At 53.6% G+C, this 17137-nt stretch overlaps 1 protein-coding gene across 1 annotated transcript; it reads right to left on the minus strand.

Moving 5' to 3' along the window:
• Window positions 1–1592: 1592 nt before the first annotated feature.
• On the minus strand, window positions 1593–11712 carry AIRE (autoimmune regulator). The gene is made up of 15 exons (XM_031968564.1): window positions 11563–11712; window positions 10937–11111; window positions 10585–10737; window positions 10328–10399; window positions 8720–8833; window positions 8361–8494; window positions 7821–8012; window positions 6939–7054; window positions 5925–6015; window positions 5427–5612; window positions 5025–5096; window positions 4657–4781; window positions 3746–3842; window positions 2740–2889; window positions 1593–1879 (listed from the first exon to the last, which is right to left on the minus strand). Exons 1-15 carry the CDS (start codon window positions 11710–11712, stop codon window positions 1799–1801), a joined length of 1908 nt encoding a protein of 635 aa, XP_031824424.1. The 3' UTR covers window positions 1593–1798.
• Window positions 11713–17137: the final 5425 nt, after the last annotated feature.

Here is a 17137-nt window from a genome sequence, read left to right on the forward strand (position 1 = left end):
GACGCCGTCTCCAGGCAACCGCCGCCCGGTCTCGCTTCTTCCCCCGCCCCCCACAGTGCTCTTTCTTCCCCCCTTCCCCCATTCCCCGCCTCGGCCCGCGCTTAGCGAGGCCGGGGCGCTCGCTCCCCGGCCCCGAGGATCTGCTCTGGGAAGAAGCCGTACAGCCCCAAGAGTCCTTCCCAGCCGGCGGGACGGCCGTAGAGCCTCCTCCTCTAACTGTTAATTTAAAAAAGCCGCTCTCTCCTTCCCCCATCCTCCCACGGCCGCAGCCCCGAAGTCCCCCCGAAGATCCCGCCTCATCTGGCCTCGGAAGCTCCCCCGCTTCTCCCTCAGTGTCCCCTTTGCGCCGTGGGCGCTTTGCCGGGGCGTTGGCCCGGTCGCCTTCCCCACCGCGGTCCCCGTGGCTCTGGTCGGGCCCCCTCCCGATCCCTGCGCTGGTTGGGCCTCCCCACAAATCCCTCCTATTACTCTCGCTGCGGGCTTTGTATTTCTCGATGCGCGTTTGCATTGTCTCCCGCCCCGAGCAGAGCGTAAGTTTTTGAGGGCAGCGTCGGCTTCGTTTTCTCCCTTCAGTTTGTACGGTGACGGATGCACAACAGGTGCCCATATGAACTGAAAAAGCTTATTTTGATAGAGGAGTGACAGGAAGCAGGAGGGATCTCCCCAAACTCCTTCAACCCGACCTAGAAAGCACCAAACTGAATCCTGACGGGGCGGAGGCAGAGGTTCCTGAATCCTGGGGAAGGGCCGAATGAGGAGCATAGTCCCGTACCCCAGGGGAGGCTGTGCATCTGGGCAAAAGGAGGCCCCAGGCTCACCCAAGAACGTTGAGTTCTGGGCCCAGGAAAACGGAAGAGCCAGACCCCAGGAAATGGCCCCTTCCTTTGAATCCTCCCTGTCCCTGCCTCCTCTTTGAGCCATTCACATTTTCTCGTTGGTGTAGATGCATCAAAACCCCGGGAGAGAGTCCTAGATTTTGGCCCCATCCTCACCCGTGTGCCCAGAAAGGCTCATTCTTGGGCAGGACCCGCTATTGTTGGATTATTTCCCCAATCTGGGAGAGATTGTGAGATTGCTGGGTTTGTCTTCCAGATGAGACTTGCCCCCAGGCAAGAGGGGTCCCTTGGGTTGTGGAAGCTGGAGTTGGCAGGGACCTGAGATGGGAGGCCCTGAGAGCTTCCGTTATTTGCGCAAGGTCGCGGTGTTCCCCAGTGACAGAGCTGGTGTTCCTTTCAGCAGCACCTGTCCCACAGGTGAGAATTGTGTTTGTGCAATGTGGTAATGTAGTCTTGTGGAACTCCCTATGACCCACTGATGCCCTGCTCAGGAGCACTCCCAAACGAGACATGAACGATTGCTCTAAGATCATGTGCCGAAGTCAGAATGTTCAGAATGTCACTGGCGGTCTTTGAAGCCTCTGGGTGCTCCCGCCCTTCTCCCCTGTACCTCAAGTCTCTAGTTGTATTTTATTTTATTCTTTATTTTATTCACCTTATTGATTTTTACTCAGGATGGGCTCTCCTTGGCCTCCACCTTTGCTTCTTCCACTCTCTCCATCCCCCTTCCCTCCACCCCATAGCCCCTCCCACAAAGCCCAGAAATGAATAATCTTGAGTACTTTTGTCCCGTGGCATCACATGGCCAAACACTGGCATTGCTCCCACATTCAGGGCAAGCACAAGAAAGCTGCAGATTGGCGGGGATGGTTGTGGGAAGAGCCCAGGCGTTCCCAAGATGTCCATCACCATCACCTGTCTGCATTCCTCCGTGAGCGGCTGGGCTCCATTTTTATAGGGCGTTAAGAGAAAAAGCCCTGGGCCTCAGAAAGGGGCCGTGACATATTCTGGAAGGCCCACTGCAGGATTCCGTCAAAGGAGTTCTGGAAGACAGAGCCCCCCATGCTCTCAGAGGGTTCAAAGGACCACAGCATTATAGGCAAAGGTGATGAGGTAGCCATTCACCTGCCTGCCTAATGGATAAGGCATTGGTTCCTGAGCCCCCGGTGGAGGGGGATGGGGGTTGGAGCCCCTTCTATCAGAGAAGCTGCCAGGGCTTAGTGGATGGGGTGCAGCCCTTGGAGTCAGGGACAAATCATGGGTGCTATACTTAATAGCAATGTGAATCTCAGTAACTCATTGAACCACGTTTCCTCAGTTTCCTCCCTTGTAAATGAGAGGGATGGATTCTAAGGCCCTTTCCAGTTCTGGTGTAGGATCCCATGATTCTAGATTTTCATGGACACCAATTTTTCTTCCATCTCATTCCAACCCATCCCTCAATTTCAGCCCACTTTCACTCTATCCCACCTGAAAAAAAAAAAAACAAACAAACTAATGTTGACCCTGGGATCATCACCCAAGGAGCTCACACAGTGGACACAGTTGACTCTGGGATCATCAATTCAGAGTTGAGAGGAATACCCAGGTCATTAGGTCCAAGAACATTAGTTCAAAATGATGGGAGGTAGGAGGAAGGCCAAATGGTGGCCCGGGCAGAAGAACTGGATCCACAGACTTATTTTATAAATTTGAGTCCAGTCTCAAGGGAGATCTCTAGCGGAGTGCCCCAGGGAGCTGTTTTGAGCCCTGGATGATAATACATTCAGCAGTGGCTTGGACGAAGGCATCGAAGGGACATGGCTCCAGACTAAGGCGATGGAAGGGCTATCTAGAGCGATGGGCCAAATCCAATAAGGTAAAATTCGCTAGGGGCTAAGGTAAGGCTCCACAGGTCAGTTACCTCTCCCAGAAATGAGTCCAGCTCATCTTTATTCAGAATGGTCTCAGTCCGAGAAGACTCTCCACTCGCCTGGGGTGGAGAGAAGTGAATGTCAGACCAAGCTACATGAGCACCCTGTCCGAGAGTTTGTCCTGATCCTCTGGGAAGACTCTCAGTAGATCAATAGGTTTGGGCTAAGGGCCCCGCTGGCCTTCACAGGCTCCAGGGCTGAGATGCTGGAGCTCACAGTATCCTCTCTGGGATTATGGGTCAGTGCACACCTGTGCCATAGGAGGAGAGGGGCCACCATTTCTAACTCTCTTTCCCACCTTTCTTTAGGACTTGTCCCACAGGCCCAAAGGGGCTTTGTCATGAGCTCCCTCTGAACATTTGGGGAGCCCTGTGGATGAGGCAGCTTGGAAAGCCAGCAGCAGGAATATAAGGTTACTTTAGTGAGTTAAGAACCTCTGGGAGGGGCAGCACCAGCCTGGAGTCAGGAAGACTCATCTTCTGAGTTCAAATCTGGCCTCAGATATACTCTGTGTGACCCTGGCCGTGTCACTGAACCCTGTTTGCCTCAGTTTCTTTGTCTGTAAAATGAGTTGGAGAAGGAGACGGGAAAAGCCTCTTTGCTAAGAAAATCCCAAACAGGGTCATGAAAAGTCAGATATAACTGAAAAAATGCCTGAACAATAGGAAAGTTTACTTAGTTAATGCATTCATCAATATCTTCTAGACTAACTTGAATTACAGATGGGGCTTGGCCCCCTTCAATCAGGTCCGTACTAAGCCTCCCAGCTTCCCCTCATTTCCAACGTACAGTGGCCTATGAAGCCACGCGCAGGATGCCCAAAGCTCCCTCTGGTTCTTGGGACGGCTCTGGGGAGCTCACACAGTGAACAGCTCAGCATTGCCCCTGTCCACACAAGGAAGGATTTTCTAGACTTTGCAGGGTGGGGACCATTGCTCAGGAAGGGTTTAGGAAGTCTCAGTAGATCGACGAATTTGGGCTGAGGACCCCACTGACCTTCATGGGCTCCAGGGCTGAGATGCTGGGGCTCAGAGCATCCTCTCCGGGAGGGAGGACGGGGGCTTGGGAACAGAGTTTGCACTTGATGATCCCCCTGAATCAGAAGGAAAGGGCAGGGAGAGTAGCTAGAGATGCTCTCTGGCACAAGCCAAGCCTGCTAATGGTTGGGGGGAAGGTGGGGTGAGCTGGGCTTGCGGTCAGGGTGCAGTCGTCCAAGCAGAGCAGAGGTCAGGTTTCTGCCACAGTAATGTTTCCATTCCTGGGGAAAGGCTCAGCTTACCAAGCTCAAGGTAACTAGGTTTGGAGCTTGTCCCAGAGGAACCTCCTGTTTCTATAGTCAGAGACAACCTACATCCACTTTGCTGTCTTTTAAAAATGTATTTCATTAAATTAAATTTAATTAAAATTTTGTTTCATTATATGTTGCCTAACAACATTATTTTTTTTTAAATAAAAAAAAATGACTCCCAAATTCTCTCTCTCCCGCCTATCCCTCCCTCACCCCTTGAGAAGGAGAGCAGCAATTCTGATGGTTTTTTGAGCATTCTCTATTTTGGTGCCCGTTCCTTGATGGAAGCCCAGGACATCTTCCCTACCTGGCCCAGGACTTTCTTCTGGACCATAAATTCCCAAGTTACCCCTCCTCTCTTCCCTTCTAACCTAAACTCAGTAACTCCCACAAAGGTGGGAAGGCCCCATAATGCCTAACACCCAAAGAAATGTATCTCTAAACGCAAAATCTCAGCATCCTTTTAGCAGGTGGGCAGGGGTGCTAAAGGTACCCGATGTTCACTGAAATCAGGGATCTCAGGGGCCCCAAGGGGGTCCCTCCATGGGCCCCAGTGGAATCCCAGAGGGCTCCATTCCAGCAGGCTCGCTTTGGCCGTTAGCCCCGAGACCTCACTCACCCTGTGCTGTTGGAGTCATCTGGAAAGTGGCAGTGCCAGTGAAAGGCCCTGGAGCACTGGGCGCAATGAAGCACGTCCTTACTTCCTTGGCAGACCCCACACTGCTCTTCAGCCGAGAGCTTCTGCTATAGAGAGATGCCATCACTGAGAGGGCAGTGTGGACATGTGAGCAGCCCGCACAGCGTCCCCCTCCTCTCATCTGGCCCCCAACGGCCACAAATGTTCTGGGGACTGAGGAGAGAGTCTGCCAGAAAAGGGCTGCCTGGAAATGAATCATGGCCGTGGCAGAGAGCCCCTGGGGGCAGAAAGACCCTCGGTGGGGAGCTCTGCAGCCCCACAACACGAGCTGCAGCCAAGGACTTGCTAACCTGGAAGGCCGTTCCAGAATGGAACAATTTGCCCCCTTGCCGTAGGTCTGTGAGCAGAGTCTGAGCAGCCCCCTGGGGAGGATGTAACAGGGGAGCAGCTGTGGGTTGAATGAACTGGCCATTGGGGCCCTCGCCAGCCTTAGGGGTCTGTGGTCCCAAAGGCCTGGCTGCCTTCCTTAAAGGGATGGCTGTCTAACAGAAGGCTGCTTTGGTCATCTGTGACCCCCTGACCAGCCCCTGCCCTGCGGCCTAAAAGTACGGTCTGGAGGTAACTCCCGAGGAGGGGGAAAGGGCAGAAGGGCCTAGAGTCCTGCTTGAAGGGGTCAGCCCAAGCCCAGAGCCAGGGTGGCCTGGAAAAGCCCTGGAAATGCGCAGCCTGTGACCTTGCAGCATCTGGCTCACCTGCTGCCTCTCAGGCCCCGAGCTCTGCAGGGGCTGGCAGGAAGTCAGGGGAAGGGCTGACATCAGGGCCGGAGAAGAAGCAGGGGGGAGAGGCTGCTTGAAGGTGAAAGTGGCCCCCAGTCCTGGGGGGGGCTCCTGGGTGGGGTTCTTCACCTGTGTTCTAGCTGGCCTTAGCCCAAGGGGAGCCTGCTTGGAAAGAACAAGAATGTCCAGCTCTGAATGCGAAATGACCGCTTTTGGACACCATCAGTGGAAGGAAAGGCCGACTCACACCGAGTGTCTGCTGACCCAACTTTATGTCCTTCTGGGAAAGAGGAGGATTATGGACAACATCGCCAAGTGTTTGAGGAGTTATCTTGGAGAGGAAACTCTCATTGTCCATTACCCCCCCCCCCCCAACTCTTGACTTATGTCCTTCTGGGAGAGAAAGTGAGGACTTTGGACAAGGTCACTGCTGGAGAACAGCACTCGCATCCCTGTGGATTTGGGGGGCTGTACCAGAGTCTCTGAGGGGCCGTCTCTCTGGTCTCCGTGACGCCCGTCCTGGTGCACCTTCCCAACTATGCAGCATCCACACCGCCACATCCCACTGGAGGCAGAGAAGGGGGAAGGGGAGAGCCCATTCACGGGTGCCCCCAGCACCCTTCCTCCCCACACCACTTATTTCAGGAAGTCTAGAAGTGCCATTTTGGTCACAGATTTATAGTCTCAGGGACGGCTGGTTGGGACCCTTCCCCAAAAGAAACCTACTTAGCAGAGCTGAGAAGTGGCTGAGCCTCCAAGCAAGGAGCGCTCACCTCCTCCCAAGGCAGTCCCTTCCCCTTCTGGCCTCCTGGGAGGTTATGACATCCAGCCTTCACCTGCTTCCTTGCTGTCTCCTGGCCTTGTCCCCAACCCCGCTACACCTCCTCGCTCTTGGTTCTGTCCTCTGGGGTCAAGGAGAACCAGCCTTCACCTTCCTCCCCAAGATGGCTCTTCAAACACTGGAGACTTGTCATGGTCCCCAATGCGACACGCACTCAGGAACTTCCCGATCCTGGCAAGCTTCTCCGAACCTTTCCGAGTTTATTCATCCCAGACTGGGATGAGCAGGGACCCGGAGGGTCTGACCAGAACAGAGGCCGGCAGGACGCTTCCTCCCTGGTCCTGCTCCCAGCCACACGCTCCCTCCCTGGTCCTGGATGCTGTCCTGCCCCGGACGCAGCTGATGAGCACCCAGCTCTCTCACTTGTCATTTCACAGCCTGGGGGGTCTATTGTATTGCTTGATCTTCCTCTACCTCCCAGCCCAGTTTCCTTAGATGAACTCCCTGTGTTCTCTGGACAAGATGAACAATGGTCCAGCTACACTTCCCACCCTCTGGTTGGGAGATGGATTATAAAATGGTCTTGTCCAGATGCCCCAGGCCCCCACCTGGCACGCCAATAGTGGCAGAGCCCAGGTTCTTACCTGGGATCCCCTGGCTCTTACCCGGGATCCCTTGACTCTTACCCAGGATCCCTTGGCTCTTACCTGGGGATTTCTGTCAATGGCGGCTCCAGGCAGGCCAAGTGGAAGGCCCGGGGACACCCATCACAGCAGATCAGCTCCCCGCCATCTCTACATACAGCACATTCATCATCATTCTTCTAAAGGGGGGAACCAAAATGCCAGGGTGGGGCCAACTCCATACTCACCCTCCTTAATTACAGGTCTGAGCCGGAGACCCCAGTCTGATGGGCCCACTGGGCCATGGCAGGCGGCCGTTTCAGGGCTGCCCAGGCTAGCTCAGGTGGTTTAAGGGGTCCATGTCACCTCCTCCCCAACCCGGTGAGCCATGTCCCTGCTTTTCTTCTCTCCTGTGCCCACCAGCTTGCTCTGGGCCCTTTAGGACCTTCCCAAAGCACAGTGAGCTGCTCGCACAATCGTGTTAATGACTCATCCCCTCTACCTCCCCCACAGGACACAGAATGTCAGAGCGGGAAGGACCCTCCCCAACTGCATCCTTCCAAAAGGGTTCACCAGGTGAGCCCTCGGCCTCTACTTGGAGGAGCCGCTCACCTGCTTCTGACCACTGGGAGCCAGTTCTCAGTGTGGGAAAGTCTTCTCTGCCTCCAGACTGTAGCTTCCCCCCCCCCCAGGCCTCTGGCTCTGCCTTGGGCGAGAGTTGGGGGTTCAAAGCTGCTCGCTCTTTCCAATGCAGCCCCTCAGATACTTAAAAATGGCCATCCATGCAAATTAAAGTCTGGGTCTCCTGGAGGATGGGTCTGAATTCTGTAATTGCTCTTACCTGCCCGTTCCTCACATCTGAACCTGCCCCATCTCATCTCAGCCTGGGGCTGGGGATGGTGGAGCTGGGAGAGGAGGGGGAGAAGGGGTGGGAAAGGGAAGGGGACGGAGTAAGCCCATCTTTACCTGGTGGAGGTGCAGCTCTGGGGGCTGGGCTGGCGTGGCAGGCCCGCCGCTCTGTTGGCTCAGCTGCAGCTCCGCTCTGCCCTGGGGGCGGAAAACCAGAGGGCCCTCACCCAGTGGAAGGGGCTCTGCCCCCGAGCCGGTGCCCTCTGCGGCGGGCAAAGCTCCTATGCAGCAGTTCTGGGAAGAGGCTTGCTGCAGAGGCAATGGAGATGCTAAGGGCCTCCAACAAGGCATCAGAGGCCACTCCTCCGGCCCAGAGCCAGGCGATGAGCATCTGAGGGAGGAGGAGGCCCCAGAGGCATCGCCTCTGGCCAGGGGTCCAGGGGTCAGGGAAGGGGGTTAGTCTTGCAGTGGGACGACCACTGGCCCCTGATGCTTCCCAGAGCCTGACCAGCACCTCTGGGTGCCTCTCTGCTGGCTAGAGCCTCAGCAGGGCTGCCGTCAGGTGCCCAGTGCAGGCCAGAGGAAGAATAAGTGCCTGCTTTAGGGGAGAGGAGGCTGCAGGGACCTTCTCCCTCCCTCCCTTCCTGCAGGCCTTACGTTTTGGGGCACCTGGGTCGCTTTGGTTCGGGTTGGCGGCTTCGGGCTTCTTGTTTTGTTCTTCCCACTGGGCTCCTCAAACTTGCCTGGTGTATAAAACTCTCCACCAACTTGGATACATTTCTTGGAGCCTCCTGGAAAAGGGGCCCCGGGGTCCATCCTGGTGGACTGGAGGCCCCCCCTCCCCAGTCTCCAGATGCTCCACAGCCCTCAGTCCTCAGAGCAGCTCCTGGGGCCATGTGGATGCAAAAGGCCAGGCCACCCCATCAGCTCAGCAGCAGGCCCCCTTCCCCTCCCTGGCCACAGAGCGTCTGGCCCCTTCATCTGCTCTTTAGGTCCTGCCCCCCAACGTCAGGTACCTGACTCAAACACCTGTTTAATAAGGACCCCCTCCACTGCCCCGCAGGTGCCCGGGAGCTCACTGGCGGCCACGGCCACAGCCCTCTGGACCGAAGCAGACACGCTCCGGATTCCTGTGGGGACAAGAGAGGAAGACACTGTTCAGTCTGTGTTGCACCAAAGCGCCCCCCCCCCCCATATTCCTGTTCTCCATCCTCACGGCAACCTCGGGTCCCTCCCAACCTCATTTCTTGAGCAATGGCCGTGCTCCTCCCCAGCTGGGTCCCTGTGTGAACCAGTTCATCCCCACCAGCCTCTTCTCCACATTTATCTACCACTGAATGAAGCTGAAGAAAATCACAGAACCAGCCATAACAATTTTATTTTACATAATTTCTCCCATAAGGCTCTCCCTGCAGCGAGCCATTCTTTCACATGTTAATAACTCAGCACGGCAGCTTCTCTAAACCTTTTCTTCCCCTGGACTCCCTCCCTTCACCTTTTCAGCTGAAAACTCACCTTGTATCTGCTCCAAAGATTCACCAAGACCTGCCCTTTCTCCCCTTTCTTCTCTCTCTCACAGCCTCGTAACATCATCCTCCCCCTCCCCTTTGTCCCAGTCTGATGTGAGGAGTTAGCGCCTTGCACTCAGGCCAGCCTTTCCACAAGCAGGTTTAATCCCAAACTTTTCTATTTTTTTCCTCTGGCACATTCCCACTCTCGAAGCTGAAGCCTTCCCTCCTCTACAGCTCCTTCATGGCTGCTGTTACAAACCCGCCCCATTGCCCTCTTCCTCCTAAAGCCCAACAGGATCCCCCAGCCTGCTAACTGCCCAGGCTCTGTCTCCTCGCTCTTCATCACCTGGACTCCCCACAAAGCTTCTACACTTTCTACCCTTCTCTCCTTTCTCCAACCTTTGCATCATGGCTGCTGCTCTCAGCTGTCAACTGAAATAGCTTCCTCTAAATTACCCATAATCTATCTCTCTCTCTCTCTCTCTCTCTCTCTCTCTCTCTCTCTCTCTCTCTCTCTCTCTCTCTCTCTCTCTCTCTCTCTCTCTCTCTCTCTCTCTCTCTCTCTCTCTCTCTCTCTCTCTCTCTCTCTCTCTCTCTCTCTCTCTCTCTCTCTCTCTCTCTCTCTCTCTCTCTCTCTCTCTCTCTCTCTCTCTCTCTCTCTCTCTCTCTCTCTCTCTCTCTCTCTCTCTCTGCAGCCTCCCTGTGCCTTCCTCCTCCCCTATCCTCATATAAACCTTCTGACCTTGGAACCTGACATGGATTGCATGACTCTGTGACTATCGCTGAATTTCTCTGAACCTCAAGATCCTCTTCTGTGAAATGGGCACAGTGAGGACCAAAGGCAGTCCTGTTTGTAAAGATCTTGGCAAACCAGAAGCTGCCTTGGCCATGTTGGTGATTTGGGTCAAGGGGCCCGAGGAGCTGCAAGAGGGTGCAGGGGCCACAGCTGTCTCCCAGGCCCTTGCTGCCTGTTCCCCCTCACCTGGTCCTGAAGGCAGGTGCCTCCGGAAGGAGGATCCACACACCCAGGATGGGCCTGACCTGGCCCCGGGACGGGGGGTGGGGTCCCACAGGGGCTCCTTGCGAGGGACACTTGGAAGAGGTTTTACTCACCGTTTCCCAGGGGGAAGCGCGGGGGCTCTGAGTTCTCTGGCTTCCTGGGGGGCTTCACCTTGTGGGGGGGTCCTGATTAGCGATAACAGAGTAAGAGACTCTCAGGCAGATATTGGGCTTATTGGGAAAAGGTGGGGGGCGGTGGGACCTGAGCCCCCTAAGGCAGGACATATGCCCACAGCGGGTGGGGAGCCAGGCCTGTGACGGGGCGGCTGTGGAAGCGCCAGGCGCACTCGAGAAGTCTTCCTAGGACTCACCTGGACTGGAAGCACCTCTCGGGGCCTGGGAGGCCGGCTGAGGGGCCTCCTTTTCTTCCAGGCCCTTTCGCTTCCCCGGGAGTCTGTATGTACTGGAGACCTTCAGGCTGGCTGGGGGCCTCCTCCCCTTGTGGCCTCGGCTGAGGTCCACATCTGCAAGGGAGGGGGGCTTCTGTGTGAGTGGGGCACGGGCAGGGCTCTGTGGGGGGCATGTCCCCTGGGGGCCTTGGGGCCCTTCCCATGCAGAGGAGGAAGCCGGGGCCCGTGGAAGCGGGGCACCGGGGACTGGGGGGCAAACTGGCCCAGCCAGGGCCGTCGGCTAGACAGTGGGACCCCAGACCACCCCCCTCACCTTTGGGGAAACTGCTGTGAATGGCCTGTAACCTGCCATATCTCTCAAGGTTGTAGTCCTTGAACAGCACCGCCCAGAAGGCGCGGATGGAGGCTGAGTCCCTCCCCAGGAGCCAGCTGAGCAGGGCGTGGAGCGCCTTGTGGCAGCCGTCCTTTTCTCCCAGACTCTGAGTCTCCTAAAGGGAAGTAGCCTGGCACGGGAGTGGGCACGGGAAGGTCGGGCAGCTCTTGCCCATCTCCCCCTCTCCTGCAACCATTGGCTGAGAAATGACTTTGGAGGTCACTGAGGTCAGCCCCTTCCTTGGTGGCTGGGGACACTCCCCTCCCTCTCCTTTCCCCTCTTCCCCTTTCTCCTCCCTCTTCTCCCTTCCTCTTTCCCCCTCCCCTTTTCCCTTCCCTCCCCGCCCTGCTGGGGAGAGCCTGGCTCCTGTCAGGAGCCTCACAGGCTTGAGTGGGCAGCGGCTGCATCAGCGCCATGGTGGATCCCCAAGCTCACCTTTCACAACCGGGGATGGGAGGGTGAGGAACAGCCTTCTCTCACAGGTTTTCATCCAGCATCCGGGCACAAAGGGGTGTGAGACCCGCCGCCCCACGGCCCCAGGGAGGCGAAACGGCTCCTTCTCTTACCCTGAACTTGTCCTCCGTGATGACGTCATGATCGGCCAGGCCATGGAGCAACGGGAAAGTGTCGTCCACCGCCATGGAGATCTCGGTTCGGTAGAGTTTCAGCAGCTGCCGGACGTCTGTCTCCCCTGAGGGTCTGTCTGAGCTGGACATCCTGAGAGGGGCCACTGGGGGAAAGGGGGGGCAGCTCCCTGACCTACTGGACTTCTCTAGTCAGTGGGGGATGGTGGAGGGAGGGAGAGAGAGAGAGAGAGAGAGAGACAGACAGAGAGAGACACAGAGAGAGACAGAGAGAGACACACAGAGAGAGACAGAGACAGAGAGAGACACAGAGACAGAGAGACAGAGAGAAGGAGAGAGACAAGGACAGAAAAAACAGAGAGAGAGAGAGAGAAAGAAAGAGAGAGAGAGAGACAGAGAGATAAGGACAGAAAAAGAGAGACAGAGACAGAGGCAGAGAAAGACAGAGGCCAGGCACATACACAGAAAGACAGAGAGACAGAGAGAGAAAGAAAGAAAGAGGGAGAAAGAGATATGACAAAAGAGTCAGGAACAGAGACAAGGACAGAAAAACAGAAACAGAGATAGAGGCAGAGACAGAGAGAGACAGAGAGAAACAGAAAGAGAGAGAAACTGAGCAAGAAAGAGAGACAAGGACAGAAAAACAGAGTCAGAAACAGGGAGAGCAAAGACAGAAAACAGAGAGAGAGAGACAGAGAGAGACAAAGACAGGCAAAGATAGAGAGAAATAGAGACCAAGGAAAAGGAAGCTCTCCTCACCCTTGGAGGCAAATAGGGTTCACATCCACCTCCCCAAGTTCGTTCTATTTCACACTCTCCCCTCCTCTCCTCCTCCCATTCCCCACCCTGCTGGACTCGGGATGTGCCCTGTGAGAGTCAGCTTCTCTATCTCTTTTTGTCTCTGCCCATCTCTGTCTCTCCTCTGCCCACCTAGCCTTGGCTTCAGCCACCCCAGCTGGGCACAGGTGGGCTGCTTGATTCCTTCTTTCTTGGGTGAGACTGGGCAGCAGGACCCTGTAAGCCAGGCAGGATGCACCAGATGGTACCTGGGCTGCCCCCTATTATACCCAGTTCCATTCACGGAAAGAACAGAAATACCCCCATCAAAGGGACCAACCAGGATTCCCAGGAGAGCTTCTGTATTTAGGGGTGTGACGGAGACTTAGAGAAGGTCCCAAGTACCCAGGACTATCTTGGGGGCTTTCCCAAGTCTCGCTTCTGAGGCCCCAGAGTGACGTGTACAATTCCACGCAAACACGGATTGCTTAGTCAGCACCGTGACATCCTGGTGAGTAGGGGGCTGATTTGATGAATTCCCTTCCCCTTTGTACCCCCACCACAGCCCTGGAGGGAGCCCGGTTTCAGTCTGGGGAAAAGCTAAATAGAGCTGGGAATGGGGGCTGCATTTCGGACATTTCTCTGTCTGGGTTTGGCTCAGACCAAGATCAGCCCCTAAAGATGGATGCCTGTAGCTGGGCTCTGCAAGGGGCAGAGGACAAAGGGGCTCTATCGCCTTCTCCTTCCTAGGAGCCCTGCTCTTCCCATGAGCATCCCTGCCTTCCAGCTCACACTTCAGATGGGCTTTTGGGGGAATACCCAGACTTTTGCCCTGGCCTTCTTTCCACAACCTGAGTTCACGGATCAGTCTTCCTATTGACCAGTTCCATCAGGATCTAACACTGAACAGATGGAGCCCCCCTGAGCCAGGCGGTCTGAAATTCTACCTGGGTCTCCTTACTCACCACCCGGGTGAGGTATGAACTACGTTGGTTCTCCCCCCCCCCTCCCCCCCCACCCCCGCCCCCAGGTCACTCTCCTTTAATTTCTCCTAAGGCTCCCTTGGATCACAGACACACTCAAGATTATCCGTTTTGCTTGTTTTCTCATTTCTAGAGGATTTGTGGCCTTGGGGACGGTGTTGGGATTAGAGACATTGTGGCCCATGTGCTGTAGAAAGGGGAGGAATTCTCTCTTTACCTGCTCTTCTACCCTACACATGCACTTCCTCTCCCCTCTCACTGCAATGCTCCTGACCTCCCAGATTCAGGTCATCTGGCCAACCTTGGATTTTAGACAATACTTTTCTTTCCTGTGCAATGGCAAATCTTTCCTCTCTACAATAATTGCCTCCCAGAACTGTGGAGGAAAAAAATGAATGAAAGAAAGGGAGGAAGGAAGGAAGAAAAGAAATGAAAAAGAAAGGAAGAGAGAAAGAAGGCAAAAAGGAAGAAAAAAGGGAGAAAAAAGAGGGAAAGAAGAGAGAAAGGAAAGAAGGGAAAGAGGAAGAAGGAAAGAAAAAAAGAAAGACTTCCAACAAATGAGCCTGCCACCCTGCTCCCCTGAGTTGCTCAAAGTGATGCTCCCCTTGCCATAGGGGGCTGGGTGCAGCAGACCCTACTGCCCTTGCCTAGGTTTGTTTAATGGTGTGAATATCAGGAGGTGTGAGAGCAGTCTCTAGTGGCTGGGATATGTGCCACAGCTCTCAAACGTGTGCACCGTACAGGGCCCTGGATTCACAAGAGGACGTTCATTGGCTATCTGTTTCTGGTTCTCGGATTGCCTGCCACCTTCTAAGTATAACTAGCTTTGGGTTAATTAACGCTAATGGGGATAACAGAACTTCAGGGATACCAGCAAAGGGAGAACAGGACCCGATGGCAGGGTTAGATTTCACATTTTTATTTAAACATACACACTGGTTTTTGAAATCAGGAACCCTTGATTGAATTTCACTTAACTGATGACTTCTTCAGTTCAACCCTGATTCTACAAACTCGGCTGGTAGCGAGGGTGTAATCCACCTGCCCATGGGAGTCAGAAGCCCAAGGCCTCCCCCTGGTTGGGTGTGATTAAGGTGGGCCGCCTTCGGAGCTTCTGGACTTTCCACAGAGTCTGAGGGGCTTTTTACTATTTAGCAAGGATGCCATGGAAACTGAATCCTATCCTTCAGTGGTCCTCAAACTTTTGTTCTCAATATCTTTATCCTATTAAAAATGATTGAGGATCTGTCCAAAGAGTTTTTGTTTATGTGGTTTATAGTTATAGATGTTGATCACATTAAAAATAAAAACTAATTATGAATTTGTAGACTCTCTGAAAGGATTTCAGAGATTCCCAGGATGCTCTGGACCAGACTTTGAGAACCACTGTAGGGTGATCACACACAGGTTCTGGCCCTGATTCAGTTCAAAGCCCCCGAGTGCCCAGAGGTCCTGAGTGACATAGCTCCTGGCCCCTGATTGAATGGCCTGAGATTCCTCTGAGTGAGTGAGGAAGCTCTGTTCTTTTCCCACCAGACTGAATTCCTTTGGATTTTTCCTCCATATCCCTGTGTGTGTGGGTACCTTCTTCCCCTCTCCTTTTAAGCTTCCTTTTATGTCTTCCCCCATTAGATCGTGAGCTCTTTGGGGGAAGAGACTGTCTTTGTTTTTTGCATTTGCAACCCCACTTCCCAGTGGTCTTTTTCCAGTTCTCCTCCTCTTCATCTTCCTCCTTCTCTTTATCTTTCTCCTTCTCCTTCTCTTCATCTTTCTCCTTCTCCTCCTGCTCTTGGTCTCTCTCCTCCTCCTCCTCCTTCTGCTCCTCCTGCTCCTCCTCCTGCTCCTCCTGCTCTTCCTCCTCCTCCTCCTCCTCCTCCTTTTCTTCCTCCACCTCCTCCTTTTCTTCCTCCTCCTCCTCCTCTTCCTTTTCTTCCCCTCTTCTTTCCTTTTTTTGGGAGGAGGCCATCAGGATTAATGATTTGCCCAGGATCACACAGCTAGTGCCTGAGGCTGGATTTAAACTCAGGTTCCCCTGCCTGCAGAGCCTGTGCTCTATCCACCATAGCTCGATGTAGCTGTCTCTGTCCCCATTCATCTTAATGTATCTGTACTTGACACTGTCATTCACATTTTGCTCTCTCAAGCTGTCATTCGATTGCTGTCTCCTGGCTGCTCATTCTTTCTCAATCTCTTTTGTCAAATTTTCCATTACACCTGCTGACAGAGGGTTTCCTCCAAAGCTCTTCTGGGCTCTCTTCCTTTTTCTGTCGAGACTTTCATGTACCGATCTCATTGGCTCCCGTGGTCTCAATCATCACCTCCAAGCAGATGACTCTCAGAAGACTTGTGTCACCTCAACATCCCTTCATACCTTAAGACTATAACTGCCATTAGACATCTCAAACCCGAGGTGCCATTAGACATCTCAAACTCGATATGTCCAAAACTGAACTTATCTTTTTCCCCTTATCCTTCCCCTCTCTTAACTTAATGTCCTAGCATTGTTGAGGGCACTGCAGTCCTCCCACTTACTCAGGCTCCAAATCTAAATGTTATCCCGGACTCCTCAACCTTTCTTCCCGCTGCCCAGCCCCACATGCAGTCAGCCATAGAATCCTATGCTTCCCTGAGCAATAATAAGTTGGGGCGGTATTCAGTTCTCATCAGCCAGCTGGAGAGTTCAATTGGTCATGATTGCACAGCTATAGTCTCCCCTTTGTTCTGAGATTCCTGTGATGGTTCCAAAGCCTTTGCAGTCTTCAAATTAGGCTACAAACTAGAACCAAGATCCCTCTTTCTTCCCGAGGTCTGAGTCACACTAGTGCTACTTGCTTTGGAACTTGATTCCATAACTCGATTCCTTCTGTGGCTCCTCACTCTTGATTGTCTGATCTGAATTTATAACCTAGAACTGGTTAGTGAACAACAAAGTTGCCACATGGCACTTGTTCCTCGCTAGTGGACAACAAAGTTGCCACATTGCACCTATTCCTGGCTAGGGAACAACAAAGTTGCCATATGGCACTTATTCCTAGTTAGTGAATTACAAAGTTTACCACATAGCATCTGTTCCTGCTCCCTTCACAACCTCTAGGGGTTCTGATATGGGTTTTCTTTCCAGGATCCTGAAATGCTCCCTGTGTCACTCTATTGGTAAGACTCCATCACCAGGGTTTACAACTCTCTCTCTTTCTTCTCTCTCTCTCTCTCTCTCTCTCTCTCTCTCTCTCTCTCTCTCTCTCTCTCTCTGTTCTCTCTCTCTCTGTTCTCTGTTCTCTCTCTCTCTCTCTCTCTCTCTCTGTTCTCTCTCTCTCTCTCTCTCTCTCTCTCTCTCTCTCTCTCGTCTCTGTCTCTCTCTCTGTTTCTCTCTCTGTTTCTCTCTCTCTCTCTCTCTCTCTCTCTGTTCTCTCTCTCTCTCTCTCTCTCTCTCTCTCTCTCTCTCTCTCTCTCTCTCTCTCTCTCCTGATTTGAGCTGGAGAAGTGGCACCCTTTAATTTTTTTTCTTGGGTTTCCGCATCAAAATTTGGTCTGCTGCAGGCTGGTGCATTATCTACACATGTCTGGGGGAATTGGGAAGATGGGGCAAAATACTTGTGTTTCTTCCTGATACTCTGCCCCCAGTCCTCCTTAGCCTTACTGTCTCTCCTCTGAAATGACCTCTACTTTATATTACTTACATCTTATTGATATAGAGATTTTTGCATGTTTCCTCTTCTATTAGGCAATGAGCTCTTAGAAAGCATTAGCATGGTACCTGGCATATCAAATTAGATATTTGTGAAAGTGTTTAGCACAGT

This window comes from Sarcophilus harrisii, chromosome 4 (genome assembly GCF_902635505.1).
Source record: "Sarcophilus harrisii chromosome 4, mSarHar1.11, whole genome shotgun sequence".
In the NCBI taxonomy this organism is placed as follows: domain Eukaryota; kingdom Metazoa; phylum Chordata; class Mammalia; order Dasyuromorphia; family Dasyuridae; genus Sarcophilus; species Sarcophilus harrisii.